The sequence below is a fragment of the Drosophila erecta genome, unplaced genomic scaffold, assembly GCF_003286155.1.
Source record: "Drosophila erecta strain 14021-0224.00,06,07 unplaced genomic scaffold, DereRS2 tig00000021-arrow-pilon, whole genome shotgun sequence".
Classification (NCBI taxonomy): domain Eukaryota; kingdom Metazoa; phylum Arthropoda; class Insecta; order Diptera; family Drosophilidae; genus Drosophila; species Drosophila erecta.
Window position 1 is genome coordinate 18476683 of NW_020825198.1, and position 15031 is coordinate 18491713.

Below are 15031 nucleotides of genomic sequence, written 5' to 3' on the forward strand. Positions count from 1 at the left end.
CAACAAGGCATTATGAATTCGTGATCTCTTTTAGTTATGATGTTATGAATACCAAATATGTTTAGATGTGCCTAAAAGTAAGCCACACAAATACCACCTCATATGCAGTTTGGTATAGTTTCCGAGCCGGTTGGTATATTTAAATGGTCAACGCTCGGTCACACTGCTAGAAATATCTTTTGGATAGTTTATTTTATTATTACGCGCAATCAACAAATAGCTCACCTTTCCAAAACGAATTAAACAGCGAACATGCAGTTCTCGTGGATGAAGGTAGCCATATACCTTCTAACGTTCCTAACGTACGCCTATTCAGGGTATGGATCCAGCACCATAGTCCATGTAAGGTGCACCTCTTTTCGAAGGGAATCCGTGAGAGATGCTATCTGTACTCCTGTATCTTCTCTCCCCGGATTTAGCTAAGGGATGCCATTATAGCCGCGGAGGCGCTCTTTGGTGACGTGTTCAAGAACCTGATAGTTCTGGTGCGCAAATTTCGCACTGTCCACGAGGTTTTCGACGCGGCCGTGGACGAGAACTGCATATACCAGTGCCCCGCTCCGGATATCGGAGGACCAGGTGTGGTGACGCATTTGGCATTATGTAAATTGCCCAGCATCTATATGTGTGTTTATCGGTTTCTTACAGCACCCAAGGCGGTTCAGAATAAGTTCTATACCCCCACCGCAGATGGATGTGGTTCCCTGGGCCTAAGGATCAGCACCGACTATCTGCCGGCCAAGGAGATGGAGACCTGCTGCAATGACCATGATATCTGCTACGACACCTGCAACAGCGACAAGGAGCTGTGCGACCTGGACTTCAAGAGGTGCCTGTACAAGTACTGCGATAGCTACGAGAAGTCCATAGCCAGCGATCTGATGATGAAGGGCTGCAAGGCGGCTGCCAAGATGCTATTCACCGGCACCTTGACCCTGGGATGCCGGTCCTATCTGGACTCCCAGCAGAGATCCTGCTATTGCGCACCCCCGAAGAGCTCCTCCTACAATGGCAATAGGCAGGGCAATAGCAATAGTAGGGAGAAGCAGCAGCGCCAGAAATATGGGTGGAAGGATCGCAACGAGATATAGTACAGGATCGCTTGCTAAGAGGGTGCGGGGCACTGGGGGTATCTGATTAAGCGTTAAATGTGTTATGTGTTGTGTTAGCCCTTGGGGTCCCTTGGACTCCCATTGCGACGAATTTCATTATTGTATACCAAATAGTGTCATGCCAACGGTCCAGACTGTTAAATACATTTATATTTTTACCTATCATAAAGATAATATATTTTAAAAGCTATCGTACGCTGATCCTGACGTGGTCCGTATGGCATTATATGTATATTATTTGTTAAATATATAATCGTCGGATCCGTAAACAGATTTTAACCAAGACAATGGTGTATTTAATTTATAAAGCTGCCTGAGCTGAATTGAATTGAATTGAATAATGAATATAATTATTTTGGACATCTTAAGTGTTGTCACTGAAATAAACGACTGAAGAAGTACAAATAAAAATACTATTATATTAATAATTTTGAGTTTAATTCTATGTTTACTTTAAAACTAAGAAGAAATTCAAATTAAATACGCAATATTTACCGGCTAAACAGTTATTTTAAAAAGACATTTCTAGCGGATTACAGCTAAAGCGCCACTCCAGATTACCAACACTACTTATTCGCACTACACAACACTGCACTGACTGAAACGAAAAAAAAAAAAAAACACCGATTTTGCAATCCGCAGAAAAGACTTATGAATAGTATTTTTATGCGGATGGCCAGCGCGCTGAAGACCTAAGATGGGCTACGATGTGAATCGCTTTCAGGGAGAGGTGGACGAGGAGCTCACCTGTCCTATCTGCTCCGGAGTGCTGGAGGATCCGCTGCAGGTTTGTTTTGTTTGCAAAGAACACACACCACGCATCATACATATGCATTAAATATACAACATACATATCTACCGATTCAGGCCGTAATGTGCGAGCACGCCTTCTGTCGGGGATGCATTAATGAGTGGCTAACCCGCCAGCCCACTTGTCCGGTGGATCGCAATGCCCTGACAACTGCCAACTTGCGGGCAGTTCCTCGCATATTGCGCAACCTACTGTCCAGGTGAGAACCACCCAACGCCTTTAACTCTCCACCCTTGTGAAACCTAACTAATCTTTGACCCCTGCCAACCAGACTGTCAATTACCTGTGACAATGCGCCTTATGGCTGCACGGCTGTTTTAAAGCTAGACGCCTACAATTCCCATCTGGAGGAATGCATCCACAACCCGAAGCGACCATTTCCCTGCGAGAAGGGTTGCGGCTTTGACATACCCAAGGATGAGCTAAAGGACCACAACTGCGTGCGGGAGTTGCGCACTTTAATTGTCAAGCAGACGGAAAAGATGGGTGAGCTCAAATCGGAGCTCACCGACCAGCAGCTGACTATCAACGAACTGAAGCGAGAGCTGCAGCTATTCAAGGACTTTATGCGTGCCATGCGCGTCTCCAATCCTGCGATGCGGGCCATAGCCGACCAGATGGAGCGCGACGAGGTGATCCGATGGAGCAGCACACTGCCTCGGGCCAGGGTTACGCGCTGGGGAGGAATGATCTCTACGCCCGACGATGCACTGCAGGTAAGCAGCTAAGTATGCATTTATAAAAACGTAAATTCACATACATTTGATAGCTCATGATCAAGCGCGCTTTGTCCGAGTCGGGTTGTCCGCCACACATCCTGGATAGTCTCATGGAGTTCTGCCACGAGCGACGTTGGCCCCGAGGTCTCAGCTCGCTAGAGACACGACAAACCAACCGTAGGATCTACGACAACTATGTGTGTCGACGCATTCCAGGTAATAAGCTGAAATCCTGAATCTAGCAGGCTTTTCCTTAAAATGTAATTTCTTGTAGGCAAGCAAGCTGTGCTCGTTTTGAGCTGCGACAACCTCCACATGACTGAGGACGTCATGATCGATCCAGGTTTGGTCATGATCTTCGCCCATGGCATCGAGTAGGCCTTCTGCCGCTGATTAACCACTTATCCTAGGTTAAATGCTAACTATATCGAACAGTGCTCAGTTTTGTTGATTCCTTAACTTAAGAATAAGCATTAAAAACAATATTGTAAGGAAAAACTCGCAAAACAAACCATTCAAGCGCCTCATGACGACTTTCAAGTTGTACAAAAAATATATATTACTTTCGGTTCATTGTTTTTCCCCATTTAGTTAGTACGCAAATTCGTATACTTCATTAAATCGTTCGCATACCCAATAATTTATGTTTGATTAAGCGATCTCAACAAATGTCCCTTCGTTATCGTTCACTTCATTCCCATTTTGATGGATAGAAGCTGTGAGTGTCTTAATTCGCGTTTAAATTCTTATTGCTCCATACTTAAAATTCTGAGCTATTTGTCAATACTTTTAGAATAAATGTGGAACAAGTAATAAACAGTTTATTTAACTAATGTATTCATGGAAGAACTTATTACCATAATTAACTTACTCATTGCAGTACGAGATTTGCACTTATTTCAAATTCTTTTTTAATTATGAAATAAAATTGTAATGCTAAGTTACAAAACATAAATCCATTTATTCATTATTGAGGGTATAGCAATACTCTTCCATATATTTAAGTAATTAAAACAATTATTTTTCTGAAAGTTTGTCTAACCTCTTAGATTAGAAATAGTAATAAAACTGATTATTCCACTTAAACTATCGGTTCAAGCCCCTTATCAGCAGAAAGGGCAGGCCAGCATATGCATTTAGAAATCCGACACAAATGTTCACTGGGTTGCCGCCCACTTGGAAGCACCAACACATTGGAGAGATCTGGCCGCCCCCACTCTTGGGACCCGTAAAAGTTCTGGACAACATCTGTTTCCCGAAAAGGAAATCGAAAAGCAATAAAAACCAGGCACCTCCAAGCAACAAAATAAACAAAAGAAAACCAAACTAGTTCCTCCTCGAGCTTTGGATGCAAACCGGTTTCGGCTTTTGTACACCCGTTTTGTTTTTTCCTACATAATACAACATTATACAAAGTTTGCATCTGTTACATGTGCCAAAAATCGTTTGATTATACAAGCCAGTTTTCGTTTAATTTTTTTTTCGTATTTGCCGGAACATCTTGAATATCGATAGAAGCAATTAGCGCCATCAGACCATAGGGGCAGCCCCCTGTGGCGACTGAAAGTGAGAGTTGATCGGCCGCTGGGACAGACTGAAATACATCCAACAGTTGATCGCGAAGCGGCGCAGCCAACGGACGTGTCCAGCTGCGACCTAAAGAAGGAAACTAATCTAATCGAAGAACCCGAAATGAATCTATCAATTCCGGTGCTATTTGTGGCCCTCATCTGTCTGGGAGCTGTATCGGCGTTTCCCCAACTGAGGCAGCGCAACGAGAAGCAGGTCCAAACCGGCGATGAAGATTTGCGTACGTTGATTTTTAAGTTTTTTGACCGCAGAAAACAATGCTAGGGACTTACAAAACTTGGCAAAACTTTGCTCCAGCTTGTATTGGATTGTACAATTTCCTTAATTCTTTTCGAAAATAATATTTTACAAATCCCATAATGGTTCACAAATATCTATCTAAAAAATTATGTGTATGTGTATGTATATACATTCAAACATATGGGCATATATTCAAATAGTTTGAACATAAAGCAACATATTTCGTAACATTATAGATATCGGCGAACAATTTGAACACTAAACATGCAATTATTCGGCTTTTATTAATTGCAAAATGAATAGAGTTTTTTATTAGCTTTAGCTCCAACACTTAAATAATGTATAAAAATTTGCATTTTACAGCCTCCAAGGGCGCAACAATCGAGGAAGTAGTTGTGGAATCAGCCTTGTACATAAAACCGAAGTCAAACCCACAAGTACGACGCGTTCGTTCAGTCCTCGACCAAATATCCGGAATCAATGCTGCTCATAAGAGGGTGAAGCGTCAGTTTGGGCGACAATTTGGTGGTCAGTATGCTGGAAACCCCGGATTCGGCGCCGGATTCGGTGGCGGGCCTGGTTTTGGAGGTGGATTCGGCGGTAATCAAGGATTCGGAGGTAACGAGGGATTCGGTGGTAATCGAGGATTCGGCGGTAATCAAGGGTTCGGTGGAAAAGTTCAGGCAGACACATCGGCCGGCGCTGGGGGAACCAAAGCGGGTGTTGATGTGGGAGCCGGACCCCATGGTGGCAATGCCAATGCCAACGTCGAGTTAAATCCGCTCGGACCACTCGGACCCGGTGGCTACAACCAGGAGCAGGCCGCATCCAACGGAGCTGCCCACAGCAACTACAACAATGGACTCAACTTTGGATCCTCGGCCGCCAGTGGGCAGGCTCAAGGCTTCCAGTCGCAGAGTGCCAATGGATCATTTGGTGCCTCCTCGGCTAGCACGGCTACTCAGTCCCAGAACACCAGCCCCTTTGGGTCCAATAATGCGGCAGGTGCTTCGCTGAGTCAAGTGTACCACCTTCCCAATGGGCAGACAATCGACTTTAGCTCCACGACCAGCTTCGCCAATGGAGGAGCAAACCGCGGCAGCAGCCATGGGTCGGCAGTTTCTGTCAGCGGCTAAAAGCAAAATCCGGACTACAGGGAAAATACCTCCAAGTTAATCTATTGGTCAGCAATCCTATGTGCAAATGTCTATAAAACCCAAATAAATATTTATGATTGAATTGAAGATAATTTGTGATAATTCATTAAACATTCAATGGTCTTATTTTGATGATCAAGACTACAAATTATTTACAAACTAGAATTGGTGCAAACGAAATTTAAAAGCATTAAAAAATACACGAATTGGCATTGTTAACTATTAAATATTAGTCCTTTTGGTATCAGCCAACTACATATCTCGTTTTTGTTAGTTTTTATTATTTATTTTTTTTGTTTTGTACGGATCACTGAATAGAATTATACTCGGTGGTGCTCGTACAATTTTGCCCTACTAAAGAAATACAAGAAATTATTGCTACAATTGATGGGAGTAAATTGTAAAATGATTGAATTTCATTTGCGCGGACATGCCCAAATAATGATCCTTAAGAAAACTAATCTGACTCGCTCTCGCTTTCCGACTGGAAGTCACCCACTTCGATGGAAAACTTGTACTCTTGATCGCAACCCAAATAGGAATCGCTCATGTAATACAGAGTGTAGTCGTGTTTACCCGGGCTAGGGGCCACAAAGTCCAGCTTGACCTTTGCCTTTTGCTGCAGCGTGAGCCGTTTGATGGAGAGCAGGGAGTTGGTTTTGGGATCACCTATGACGACCCACCATCCTTCTTCGCGCTTCTGCGGGAAGAATGGGGCAATGACTGGGCCAGTGACCTCATCCTCACGTTCCAGTTGAACCACTACATTAACGGTTGATCCTGAGTTGATGCGATCTTTGTCCACGACTTCATAGTTCAGCTCAATGTTGGGGTACCGGTTGCAGAATCGAGCTACATCGGCCATTTGTAAATCGGAGAGCTGCAGCAGGCGAGTGCGATCCTCATCCTCCAGTTCCATGATATCGAAAACGGTTTCGATTTTCTGGAATATAAAACGAAAAGTTGAGATAAGCCTGGAGATTGTAGTGTGGTTATTCTTACCTTGTCTGTGCACCGCTTGACAATCTCCGAACTAAAGTGCGGCAACTGTTTCAGATAAGAGTCCTTGCTCCACATTGCCTGCGTGACCATCTGAGCCAGCTCCATGGCAGCCACAGCCGGTGAAAGCCAGCCATTTGAACTCAGCACATCTACGCAAGCCTGAATCAGGCGAATGGCCTTGCTTAGTATCTGCTCCGTATCGCCTTGCAGTTCGGGTCCCAATTGCAATCGCGAAAGATGAGCTTGAAGCAGCAAATTGGTCTTGATATGCGGATCATTGAATCTGAAATTATGTTAGTAAGGTTCCTTTTCCAAATCTAGATAAATGGCTTGCTTACTTGGGAGCCGTTTCATTGGGTCCTGTGAGTTTGTTGGGCAGTCGCTGAGACAGCGTGCGCAGAACCTGCTCCTCATGATGCCTTACCACCACATCCTCGTACTCAGCTGCCGATGAAATGATTTCCAGCAGTCCACGCACTTTTGTTTTGCTATTGAGGGACAAGCTGAAGAGCTCTGTGAAAACATGATAGGGAAATGAAGATGACAATTGCTTCAACTTATATCTACTGCTTCATACCGATAGTTGTATAGTTGATGTAATAGTAGGCAGCAATCATGCCCAGGTTGAGAGGCAGGGTGTCCATATCATCTTCCACGCTGATGCACTTCGACTGTTCTAGATCGCTTAGCGTATTCTCCACCAACTCCGAAAGATGGTCGGAGAGATGGCGATGCGTGACGCCCTGCAGATTGTAGTAATTGGGATTTTGGGTCAATCTTCTGTAGAGGAACGTCCAGGTGAGATAATCCACAGCATCCTGTTTGTTCTCGATTGTCTTGGTGACCACCTCGGCGTTAAAGTGATCGTGCATTCTATGATCCAGATGACTTTCGATGGGCAGCGGCTCGTTGATGAATTTCTTAAAGAAGTCCTTTTTGCTGCTCTGGCACATCAGCACGCACTTGGCATCCGCATCGTCGTTGGGTCGATTGGCTCGACCAATCATCTGCAGCACGTCTGTAATGGGATAGTCCTCATACGAATGGTTCTTGCCGTTGTAAAATTGTGTGTCCATGATGATCACCAAGTGAGCGGAGATGCTCATGCCCCAGCAAAGATCCCTGGAGACAACTGCTACTTGCACAGCGCCAGAGTCAAAAAGCTGCTCCACCAGGCGATGATCTGAGGCGGATAGTCCCTCATGGAGATAGGCCACTCCTTGCGCTAGAGTCTCCTTCAAAGTTTTATCCGTCATTCGCTCAAGGAATGGCTTAATGTCCTCCTCCTCAGCATGGAAGAATCGATTGGGTTGCAAATCCGATGCTGCGTAGGTCAGAACGTCAATTGCTGTGAGCCTGGCCTGCTTTCTGGACGAGACAAAAACAATCACCGGCTTGTGGGCGCTGTACTTGAGGATGGCATTGTAAACAGGCTTCGACATCGTGGCGATTCTTGTAGCGTTGTGGGTGACATTATAGCCTTGGATGTGCAGCTCCAACGGAATGGGACGCACGCTTGGGTGGAAATTGAATGTGGCATTGGGATTACAGCCCAGCCACTGGGCGACGTCCCTGGCATCCGTTAGCGACGCAGACAACGCCACTATTCTGATCTGTTTCTCAATTTGTGAGCTAATGTATCGCATCCTAGAGCATACAATCTCCATAACAGGACCATCCTCGCCTCCCACAAGCTGCAGTTCGTCCACAATGAACAGGTTCACCAGTTGCACGTTCTTCCTCTGTTTCCATCTACGAGACAACACATCCCACTTATCCGCAGTAGTGATCACCAGCTGTCCCTTGGCAATAAGCTTAAGATCGGTTCCAGTTTCGCCGGTCAATTTAACCACTTTTATATCCAGCGATCCAAATTTGCTATGCCAGTCAGCAAAAACCAAATCCGCCAAAGCCTCTTGTGAGACCAAATAGACACATCGGGCATCGGTTTGAGTGGTGAACAAGCGCATGATGGCAAACTCCGCAATAGTCATCTTTCCGGATCCTGTTGGTGCTCCAACGAAGACATTTTCATCACTATTGTAGACTGCATTGAAGACCTGTGTCTGAATGGGATTGAATTGCGGAAAGCGTTGTGAATAAAACGACTCAAATTTCGGCTGCCGCAGTGCACTAATAGGAAGTGGTTGGAGATCCAACAGCTCCGTAGGTGGCATATTCTTCTCGGGCAGAATTAAGTGTCGGAAAGAAACTGGTAATTGGGTCTCTGCTCCTATCCAGCGATCTGAGACAATGCGAAGGAAGTACTGCGGTGGCAGAGGTTCAAATACAGGCACAAAGAACTTAAGCTGGTGCTCATCTTGGGAATACTTTTGCTTCAGCAGGAAAAACTCGTGATGGAGAATGAGTTCCGAGTCGACATCTTCAATTAAAACCCAAAAACCTTCCGACTGGCCATGCACCTTCTCATCCCATTGGAAATCCGGTGTAATGGTGAGTTCCACTCTCAGGGTTCCCCTTGTTATAGGTTGAATGTGCGTGGAGAGCTCCAATTTGGGGAACTGGTGCACAAACTTGTGGATAGTTTTTCCTAGCTTGGGCACTCTAATCAGCTCACCAAGTTCATGTGGCTCTAGATCATAAAGCCTGCCCCAAGGGAAGTGTTTTTTCTCCAGTTTCTTGGCAATCTCATCGGGCATCTTCTTGAACTGCCTTAGTGGAGTCATCGATTGCCACATTCTTCTGTCAATCATCTTGCAGAGCGTCAACGTTTTGTCCGCCAATTGAGCCCATCCGCGGGTCAATACAATCTCAAAAATGGCCCTCATTAGACGGGCAGCGGATTGGGTAATGAACACCATATCCGACATCAATGCAAAGCCTTCCAATTTCAACTGGGAGATATAAGCTTGCAGCAAAACATTCACCTTGGCGCTGTGCTCCTCAATGGACTCCTTAATGGGAATGGGTACTCGTTCCATGAGCTTCTGCAGCTCCAATTTTTCCTCTTCTCTGACGGAAATATGTCGGAATTCCGAGGATAGGGAGAATACGCGGAATAACTCGATCTCACTAAGAGTTTGCTTAAGCAGCTGGTTGTAGGTCAGCATGGTTTCATGGGTCAGGTAATAGTGGGAGGCAATGCGACCCAGATCAGTCACCTGGAAGTGTCCCGTCTTTCGATCGTATTTAATAAGACCACTCCTCTCCAAGCAGCAAGCTGCGGTGTGCAGGAGATCAGCCCGATGCTGCTCCAACAGAGGATCCGCCTTAATGGCATCGTGGGAAACTCCGTATAACGTGGGATTCCTCAGCATTCTAATATACAGATACGTGTAGCCCAACCAGTTAACTGCATCCTGGAGATGTTGGACCGTTCCTAGCACAATCTCTGCATTCAGCATGTCAGGAAGCTTGGAGATGAATTGGGACTCTATCGGCAACTGCTGGTTGAGCAAGGAGAGATAGAACTGCAACTCACTGTGATTGGTTATAAGAATACCCTCACCCTTGGTGTCATACTGGGGTCTTCCAGCACGACCCAACATCTGCAGAACATCCAAAGCACTCAGCTCCACCCAACGTCCTTTTTCCGGATTGTATACCTGCGTGCCCTTGATGATTACAGTGTGGGCAGGCAGATTCACTCCCCAAGCTAGAGTGGCGGTGGAAACCAAAACTTGAATGTGGCGATCAGCGAATAGATCTTCCACCAAAGTACGATCGACGCGGGTCATTCCAGCATGATGAATGGCGAAGCCGTAGGGCAATAACTCCTTTAGCTCGGTGTTCTTTACTTGCTCGGCTTCAGTACGCAGCACTTCCATGCTTGCAGATCCTTCCTTAAGAAAGCTACCGAGGGTATCTTGCTCCAGGCACATGTCCCTCACGGCTCTGGCCGTTTTTCCAGTCTCCTTGCGCGAGTGTACGAAAACAAGGACTTGATTACGCCCAGCATGCTCCATGGTCTTCTCATAAACAATCTCGTTCATCACCTGGAAGCGTTTCAGGGCCTTCTTCTCCGTCACACCGATATACTGCTGCTCCAGGGACACAGGTCGATAGCTGTTATCAAAGTAGAACAGGCCTTTATCGGGCTTTACGCGTAAGAAGGTGGCCACGTCCTGATAGTTGGGCAGTGTGGCAGATAAGCCCACCAAACGCACCTCCTCCTGGGTAGTTTCAATATTTCTTATCGTACGTGCCACCAGGGCTTCAAGCACCGGACCACGCTCGTCGTGGAGTAAGTGGATCTCATCGATGATTACCAATCGCACTAAGCTCACAAAGGTACGCTCTCCTCCCTTTCGGGTGATGATGTCCCATTTCTCTGGAGTGCACACAATCACCTGCGTGGCGGCAATCTGTTCCCTAGTCAGCTGGTGATCTCCAGTCAACTCGGAGACCGTCAGATTGTAGCAAGCAAGGCGTCGTCCAAAATTGCCCACCATTTCCTGCACCAGAGATTTCATGGGCGCCACGTAGATGATTTTGAAATCCTGAGCATTGATGGTGCCATCCTCGTTGATGTGCTTTCCAATCTCCCGCATCATGGTCAGCAAGGCCACATTAGTTTTACCAGCTCCAGTAGGGGCGCACAGCAGCATATTCTCATCACTGTCCAGTGCGGCCTTGTACAACCTGCTTTGGATACGATTAAGGGTCTTGAAACCCTCGAACACGGGCTGCACATATTTCGGGAGCTTGTCCACAGGCTGAAGTTCCTCATTGGCATCAAATGGTACGGGTTTCAGCGCAGGCACGTGCACCTCCTCGTACCCTTTCCGTTGTTTTCTGTAGGAACCGTCGGGCAGCTGGCAGCGCTTGTTTGCCATAAAGTGGGATCCTTGAGTGAATGCCATCTCTTCCAACTCGAGTAGCTGTCGCACACCGGCCACCTGCCCGGCAGCCGCCGCTCCACCATCCTCTGCATCACCTTTTCCACGCTTGCTTCCCCGTGCTTCGCCTTCCTCCTGATCCTCTGACTTTCCCGTATCCAATTGCCGAAGGATCTTGGCCAATGCAGAATTTCCGCGCATCTTCTCGCGAATTCTTTGCCGCTCACTGTCCGTTTGAGCCGAGGCGAGCATGGTGCAGTAGAGAACCATCTGCCGGTTAAGCTTCAATTGCTTGATAAAGTCAAAGCAATCGTAGCCTAGCAGAAGCACCAATTGATTTTCGCAATCGCGATCGTCGGCGGCATCTTTGAGGATCTTCAGCACATCGGCGGCTTTGCTTTGCGACACCATGGCATCCTTGTAGAATTTGCTGAGACAACGCTGCAACCAATAGGCATCTATGTCCAAGGGATGCAAGGAGCGCTCTTTCTTTACATTATTGGCGGCTTCCTCGTTGGCCAGCTGGGAAAGGATACACGAATTTAAAATAGGAATCGCAATTTTAACTACATTACTCACATTCTCAGCATGCAGGGTGTGATCAATGCGGGCCTCTTCCCCTTCATCCTGGGCATCATCATCGCGAATCTCACCATACATGTCGTTGTCGCTCTCCTCCTCGGATTCCTCAAACTGAACATTGATGCCGTAGGTTTCATCGATCTGCTCCTCATTGTTGGGAGCAGCAGTCAAAGCATTTACGGCATCGCTGCCAAAGTCTGTGATTTTTTTGCCCAGGTTAACCAGCAGGGCAAATCGCTCATCAGTAACTGCGCCTAGCAAGCTGTCCACATCCCTCTTTCGCTCCCGATCCTTTAGGCGATCGTTCTTGAGGACAGCCAGAATCTCATCAGCGGCACCGCACAGGATATCCCTTGGCTGATCCCCCAGTGCCTCTTGGATGAAACTGAGCAGGACCTCGTAGGTCTGTCGCGTTTCCTGTGTCTTGGGCCGATACACAATGCCCACCATCTCGTCGATGCCCTCGGACAGCAGTGTGGCGCCCTTCATCCGCTCGAAGTCATACTGGGCCTCGTCTCGCTTCTGGCGTTTCACCTTGCGCTCCTCCGTTTTCTCCGGCTTCGTCCGCTGGTACCGATCTCCCATTCTGGTTCCGTCCAGCTTTCCCACCAAGGAGCACACCTCACCAGTGGCCTCATCGCGCCGCGGGCGTTCGATGAGTCGGACATCGGCTTGCAGCACAAGATTGGAGTTCTGAAATACGGAAAACACATTTTACGTGTTTGTGAAATTCGGTTCAGACGCCGCATGGAGTGGGAGAAGTTTTCCGGGCGGTATTTAGCACTTACCGCCTTGTACTCGTACTGCAGCTGACGTGCTGCGGCATCCGCCATGACTGTTTAGTTGATTTCACGAGTATTTACCACTTATATTATCCTATTTTACAATTTTTTTGCAAAAAATCGTAGTGAAAAGCCGCTGTTTGTTGCTACTCGTGGTGCCAGATTGTCAAAATCTCCGAAAGAGATGCCATATGCGCGACGGCAACAGAAAATCGTTGTCAGGGCTACCATTTGTATAAACCTATCGTTTGAGCGCGGTATCAATTTAAAAAAAAAATTTAGTCCTACCTATTTAAGATTTTGGTAAAGGTTTTTAGCTTTTGTAAACACAAAATTAGCACTACACAAGCGAAAGTGCTATAAAATTGACGATCATTAATAGAATTGAGGTTTTTCTAGTATATTTAAACTCTGAATTGTCCCCCTTGGTCACACTGGCAGCGACGTCGGCAGAGATGCCGACGTCTATTTACAACGCATCGTTTTGTTTATTGTTTAGTCAGATCAGAGTAACGTGCTTATATATGAGGCTGCAGCTGGTTTAACTTGAAACATTTGCCGTCCGTCGACTGTTCGAGATCATTGCACACGGCTGACACAAGTCATTACTACGCAACCGACGGGAAACCAGTAAGGAGGACCCAGTGCGAACATGCTGCTGCCCCCGTACCAGGAAGCCTGCAATCCCGGCTTCTGCGATTGCCCGTTTCCCAACTCTATTGAGGTCACCAACCACAAGGGCCACATACCCGACCTGGTCAGGTGCCGATGCGGCGAGGATGAGCCCGGAAACGTGAACGTCTGGCGGTGGCACGCCACTGATGAATCGGATGCCGTGGTCACCGACAGAGACATCATCTTCCATCCCACCTACAGTCAGGGCACGGCGATTGTGAGGGGGGAACAAGCTCTGAAAGCAAACATGGTGCACTTTTGGGAGATGCGCGTCATTACGACTCTGGCCGGCACGGATGTGGTTAGTTATCAGCCCGGCTTGGCAACTAGTTGGAATGCTCAGCATGACGAATGTCACTCAAAGTCGTCTAAAATAGAACACTAGTAACCAGGCATCTGGTGTACTCGATTCCATTGGAGACGACTTGATTGTTCGCCTCATTGTATTATGGATTACAGATTGCAACGCGGCGATAAGATAACAGACGCAGCGGGAGGAGGAAGCCTGAGCAGACACCCCAACTAGATGATAAGCCAGCTAAAGTTCAATGTAAAATAATGTTCTTTTTATACTTGCCTTCCCTTTCTTTCAACTTTTCCTAGATGTTCGGCATCGGCACGGAAAGCGTTAATCTAGGGCAGTTCAAGTTCCACTTTGTCTCTGCTTTAGGCACCAATGCCCAGTCCTGGGGATTTTCGTATTCCGGAAGAATTCAGCACTGTGGTGAGCTACTGCCTTATGGGCAGAAGTTCTCGCAGGGCTGCCTGATTGGTGTCTGTTTGGATCGAGCAAGTGGGCAACTAGAGTTCTATCTGAATCGCAGATCGCTAGGAGTGGCCTACACCAATGTACCTACGGATCCGGATGTTAAAATATATCCCATGGTCTGCTCCACAGCCGCAAAGTCCGTGATTAGGCTGATCAACTGCACTTCGCAACCAGTGTCACTGCAGCTGCGATCGTTCCAAGCATTGTCTAGGCAGCCGCTCAAGCTGGCCGAACTGCGTAAAATGCCGGGTCTCAAAGGCATCACACAATCTTACTGGTTCCTGGCGCCGCCAATTCGTTACTCCCGAAACTCCCGCGAAAACGAATTAGATCTGGGCGACGAAGCAGTGCTCTCAAGCTCCAAGCAAAGGTTAAGGCGCAAACAAAAGTACCGAGGTAAGATCATGGACTGGCTCTTACTATCATTGCTGCCACATCACTTTTGCGATTTCCATTAATAGAAACTGAGGATGCGGCTGTTGATGAGGACGACTTATACGCCAATGCACACAAAATCACGTTGCGGAGCAGTGATAGCGGCGACGAGGATCATACTGCTAGTGTCCAAGAGATGTGCGATGAGTACTTCCACTACCTGCTTTAGCCTTAACAACCATATCAATACTTTAAGTATGCATTTATTTGAAGAAGAGTAGTTATGTATTAAGTAGCAATGCTGAAGCCACTTTTAATTACTTTTAGACTTCCTAAAATACATCTATTAATTAAACGAAACAACCTCACAACTTACCTATTTTTATATATTTTAAGCCTTTTGCTTTATAACACGGCT

General features: G+C 46.7%; 5 protein-coding genes across 5 annotated transcripts; 4 read left to right on the top strand and 1 right to left on the bottom strand.

The window, feature by feature from the left end:
* The first annotated feature begins 90 nt into the window (after positions 1-90).
* On the top strand, positions 91-1391 carry LOC6544883 (group XIIA secretory phospholipase A2). Its single transcript, XM_001973111.3, has 3 exons — positions 91-342; positions 420-579; positions 649-1391. Exons 1-3 carry the CDS (start codon positions 253-255, stop codon positions 1089-1091), a joined length of 693 nt encoding a protein of 230 aa, XP_001973147.1. The 5' UTR covers positions 91-252; the 3' UTR covers positions 1092-1391.
* A 223-nt stretch (positions 1392-1614) lies between these two features.
* On the top strand, positions 1615-3479 carry LOC6544884 (E3 ubiquitin-protein ligase NRDP1). The gene is made up of 5 exons (XM_001973112.3): positions 1615-1899; positions 1980-2122; positions 2195-2639; positions 2693-2858; positions 2917-3479. The coding sequence occupies exons 1-5, from the start codon at positions 1810-1812 to the stop codon at positions 3018-3020; spliced, it is 948 nt and encodes a 315-aa protein (XP_001973148.1). The 5' UTR covers positions 1615-1809; the 3' UTR covers positions 3021-3479.
* A 343-nt stretch (positions 3480-3822) lies between these two features.
* On the top strand, positions 3823-5716 carry LOC6544885 (ATP-dependent RNA helicase glh-2). The gene is made up of 2 exons (XM_001973113.3): positions 3823-4452; positions 4836-5716. The coding sequence occupies exons 1-2, from the start codon at positions 4335-4337 to the stop codon at positions 5606-5608; spliced, it is 891 nt and encodes a 296-aa protein (XP_001973149.1). The 5' UTR covers positions 3823-4334; the 3' UTR covers positions 5609-5716.
* LOC6544886 (putative U5 small nuclear ribonucleoprotein 200 kDa helicase) lies at positions 5712-13007 on the bottom strand. Its single transcript, XM_001973114.3, has 6 exons — positions 12801-13007; positions 12010-12705; positions 7209-11952; positions 6970-7144; positions 6632-6914; positions 5712-6572 (listed from the first exon to the last, which is right to left on the bottom strand). The coding sequence occupies exons 1-6, from the start codon at positions 12843-12845 to the stop codon at positions 6087-6089; spliced, it is 6429 nt and encodes a 2142-aa protein (XP_001973150.1). The 5' UTR covers positions 12846-13007; the 3' UTR covers positions 5712-6086.
* Positions 13008-13223: 216 nt separating this feature from the next.
* LOC6544887 (SPRY domain-containing SOCS box protein 3) lies at positions 13224-14984 on the top strand. Its single transcript, XM_001973115.3, has 3 exons — positions 13224-13770; positions 14073-14634; positions 14700-14984. Exons 1-3 carry the CDS (start codon positions 13447-13449, stop codon positions 14840-14842), a joined length of 1029 nt encoding a protein of 342 aa, XP_001973151.1. The 5' UTR covers positions 13224-13446; the 3' UTR covers positions 14843-14984.
* The last annotated feature ends 47 nt before the right edge of the window (positions 14985-15031 follow it).

Excerpts from the sequence above, each read along its gene's own strand:
- LOC6544883 (XM_001973111.3), top strand. The coding sequence starts at position 253 with ATGCAGTTCTCGTGGATGAAGGTAGCCATATACCTTCTAACGTTCCTA. Across the intron at positions 343-419 it reads GATCCAGCACCATAGTCCAT|CTAAGGGATGCCATTATAGC; the intron begins GTAAGGTGCACC and ends CCCCGGATTTAG. Across the intron at positions 580-648 it reads TCCGGATATCGGAGGACCAG|CACCCAAGGCGGTTCAGAAT; the intron begins GTGTGGTGACGC and ends GGTTTCTTACAG.
- LOC6544884 (XM_001973112.3), top strand. The coding sequence starts at position 1,810 with ATGGGCTACGATGTGAATCGCTTTCAGGGAGAGGTGGACGAGGAGCTC. Across the intron at positions 2,123-2,194 it reads TTGCGCAACCTACTGTCCAG|ACTGTCAATTACCTGTGACA; the intron begins GTGAGAACCACC and ends CCTGCCAACCAG. Across the intron at positions 2,640-2,692 it reads CGCCCGACGATGCACTGCAG|CTCATGATCAAGCGCGCTTT; the intron begins GTAAGCAGCTAA and ends TACATTTGATAG.
- LOC6544885 (XM_001973113.3), top strand. The coding sequence starts at position 4,335 with ATGAATCTATCAATTCCGGTGCTATTTGTGGCCCTCATCTGTCTGGGA. Across the intron at positions 4,453-4,835 it reads AACCGGCGATGAAGATTTGC|CCTCCAAGGGCGCAACAATC; the intron begins GTACGTTGATTT and ends TGCATTTTACAG.
- LOC6544886 (XM_001973114.3), bottom strand. The coding sequence starts at position 12,845 with ATGGCGGATGCCGCAGCACGTCAGCTGCAGTACGAGTACAAGGCG. Across the intron at positions 12,706-12,800 it reads TGCAGTACGAGTACAAGGCG|AACTCCAATCTTGTGCTGCA; the intron begins GTAAGTGCTAAA and ends TCCGTATTTCAG. Across the intron at positions 6,915-6,969 it reads CCCAATGAAACGGCTCCCAA|ATTCAATGATCCGCATATCA; the intron begins GTAAGCAAGCCA and ends ACATAATTTCAG.
- LOC6544887 (XM_001973115.3), top strand. The coding sequence starts at position 13,447 with ATGCTGCTGCCCCCGTACCAGGAAGCCTGCAATCCCGGCTTCTGCGAT. Across the intron at positions 13,771-14,072 it reads CTCTGGCCGGCACGGATGTG|ATGTTCGGCATCGGCACGGA; the intron begins GTTAGTTATCAG and ends AACTTTTCCTAG. Across the intron at positions 14,635-14,699 it reads GCGCAAACAAAAGTACCGAG|AAACTGAGGATGCGGCTGTT; the intron begins GTAAGATCATGG and ends TTCCATTAATAG.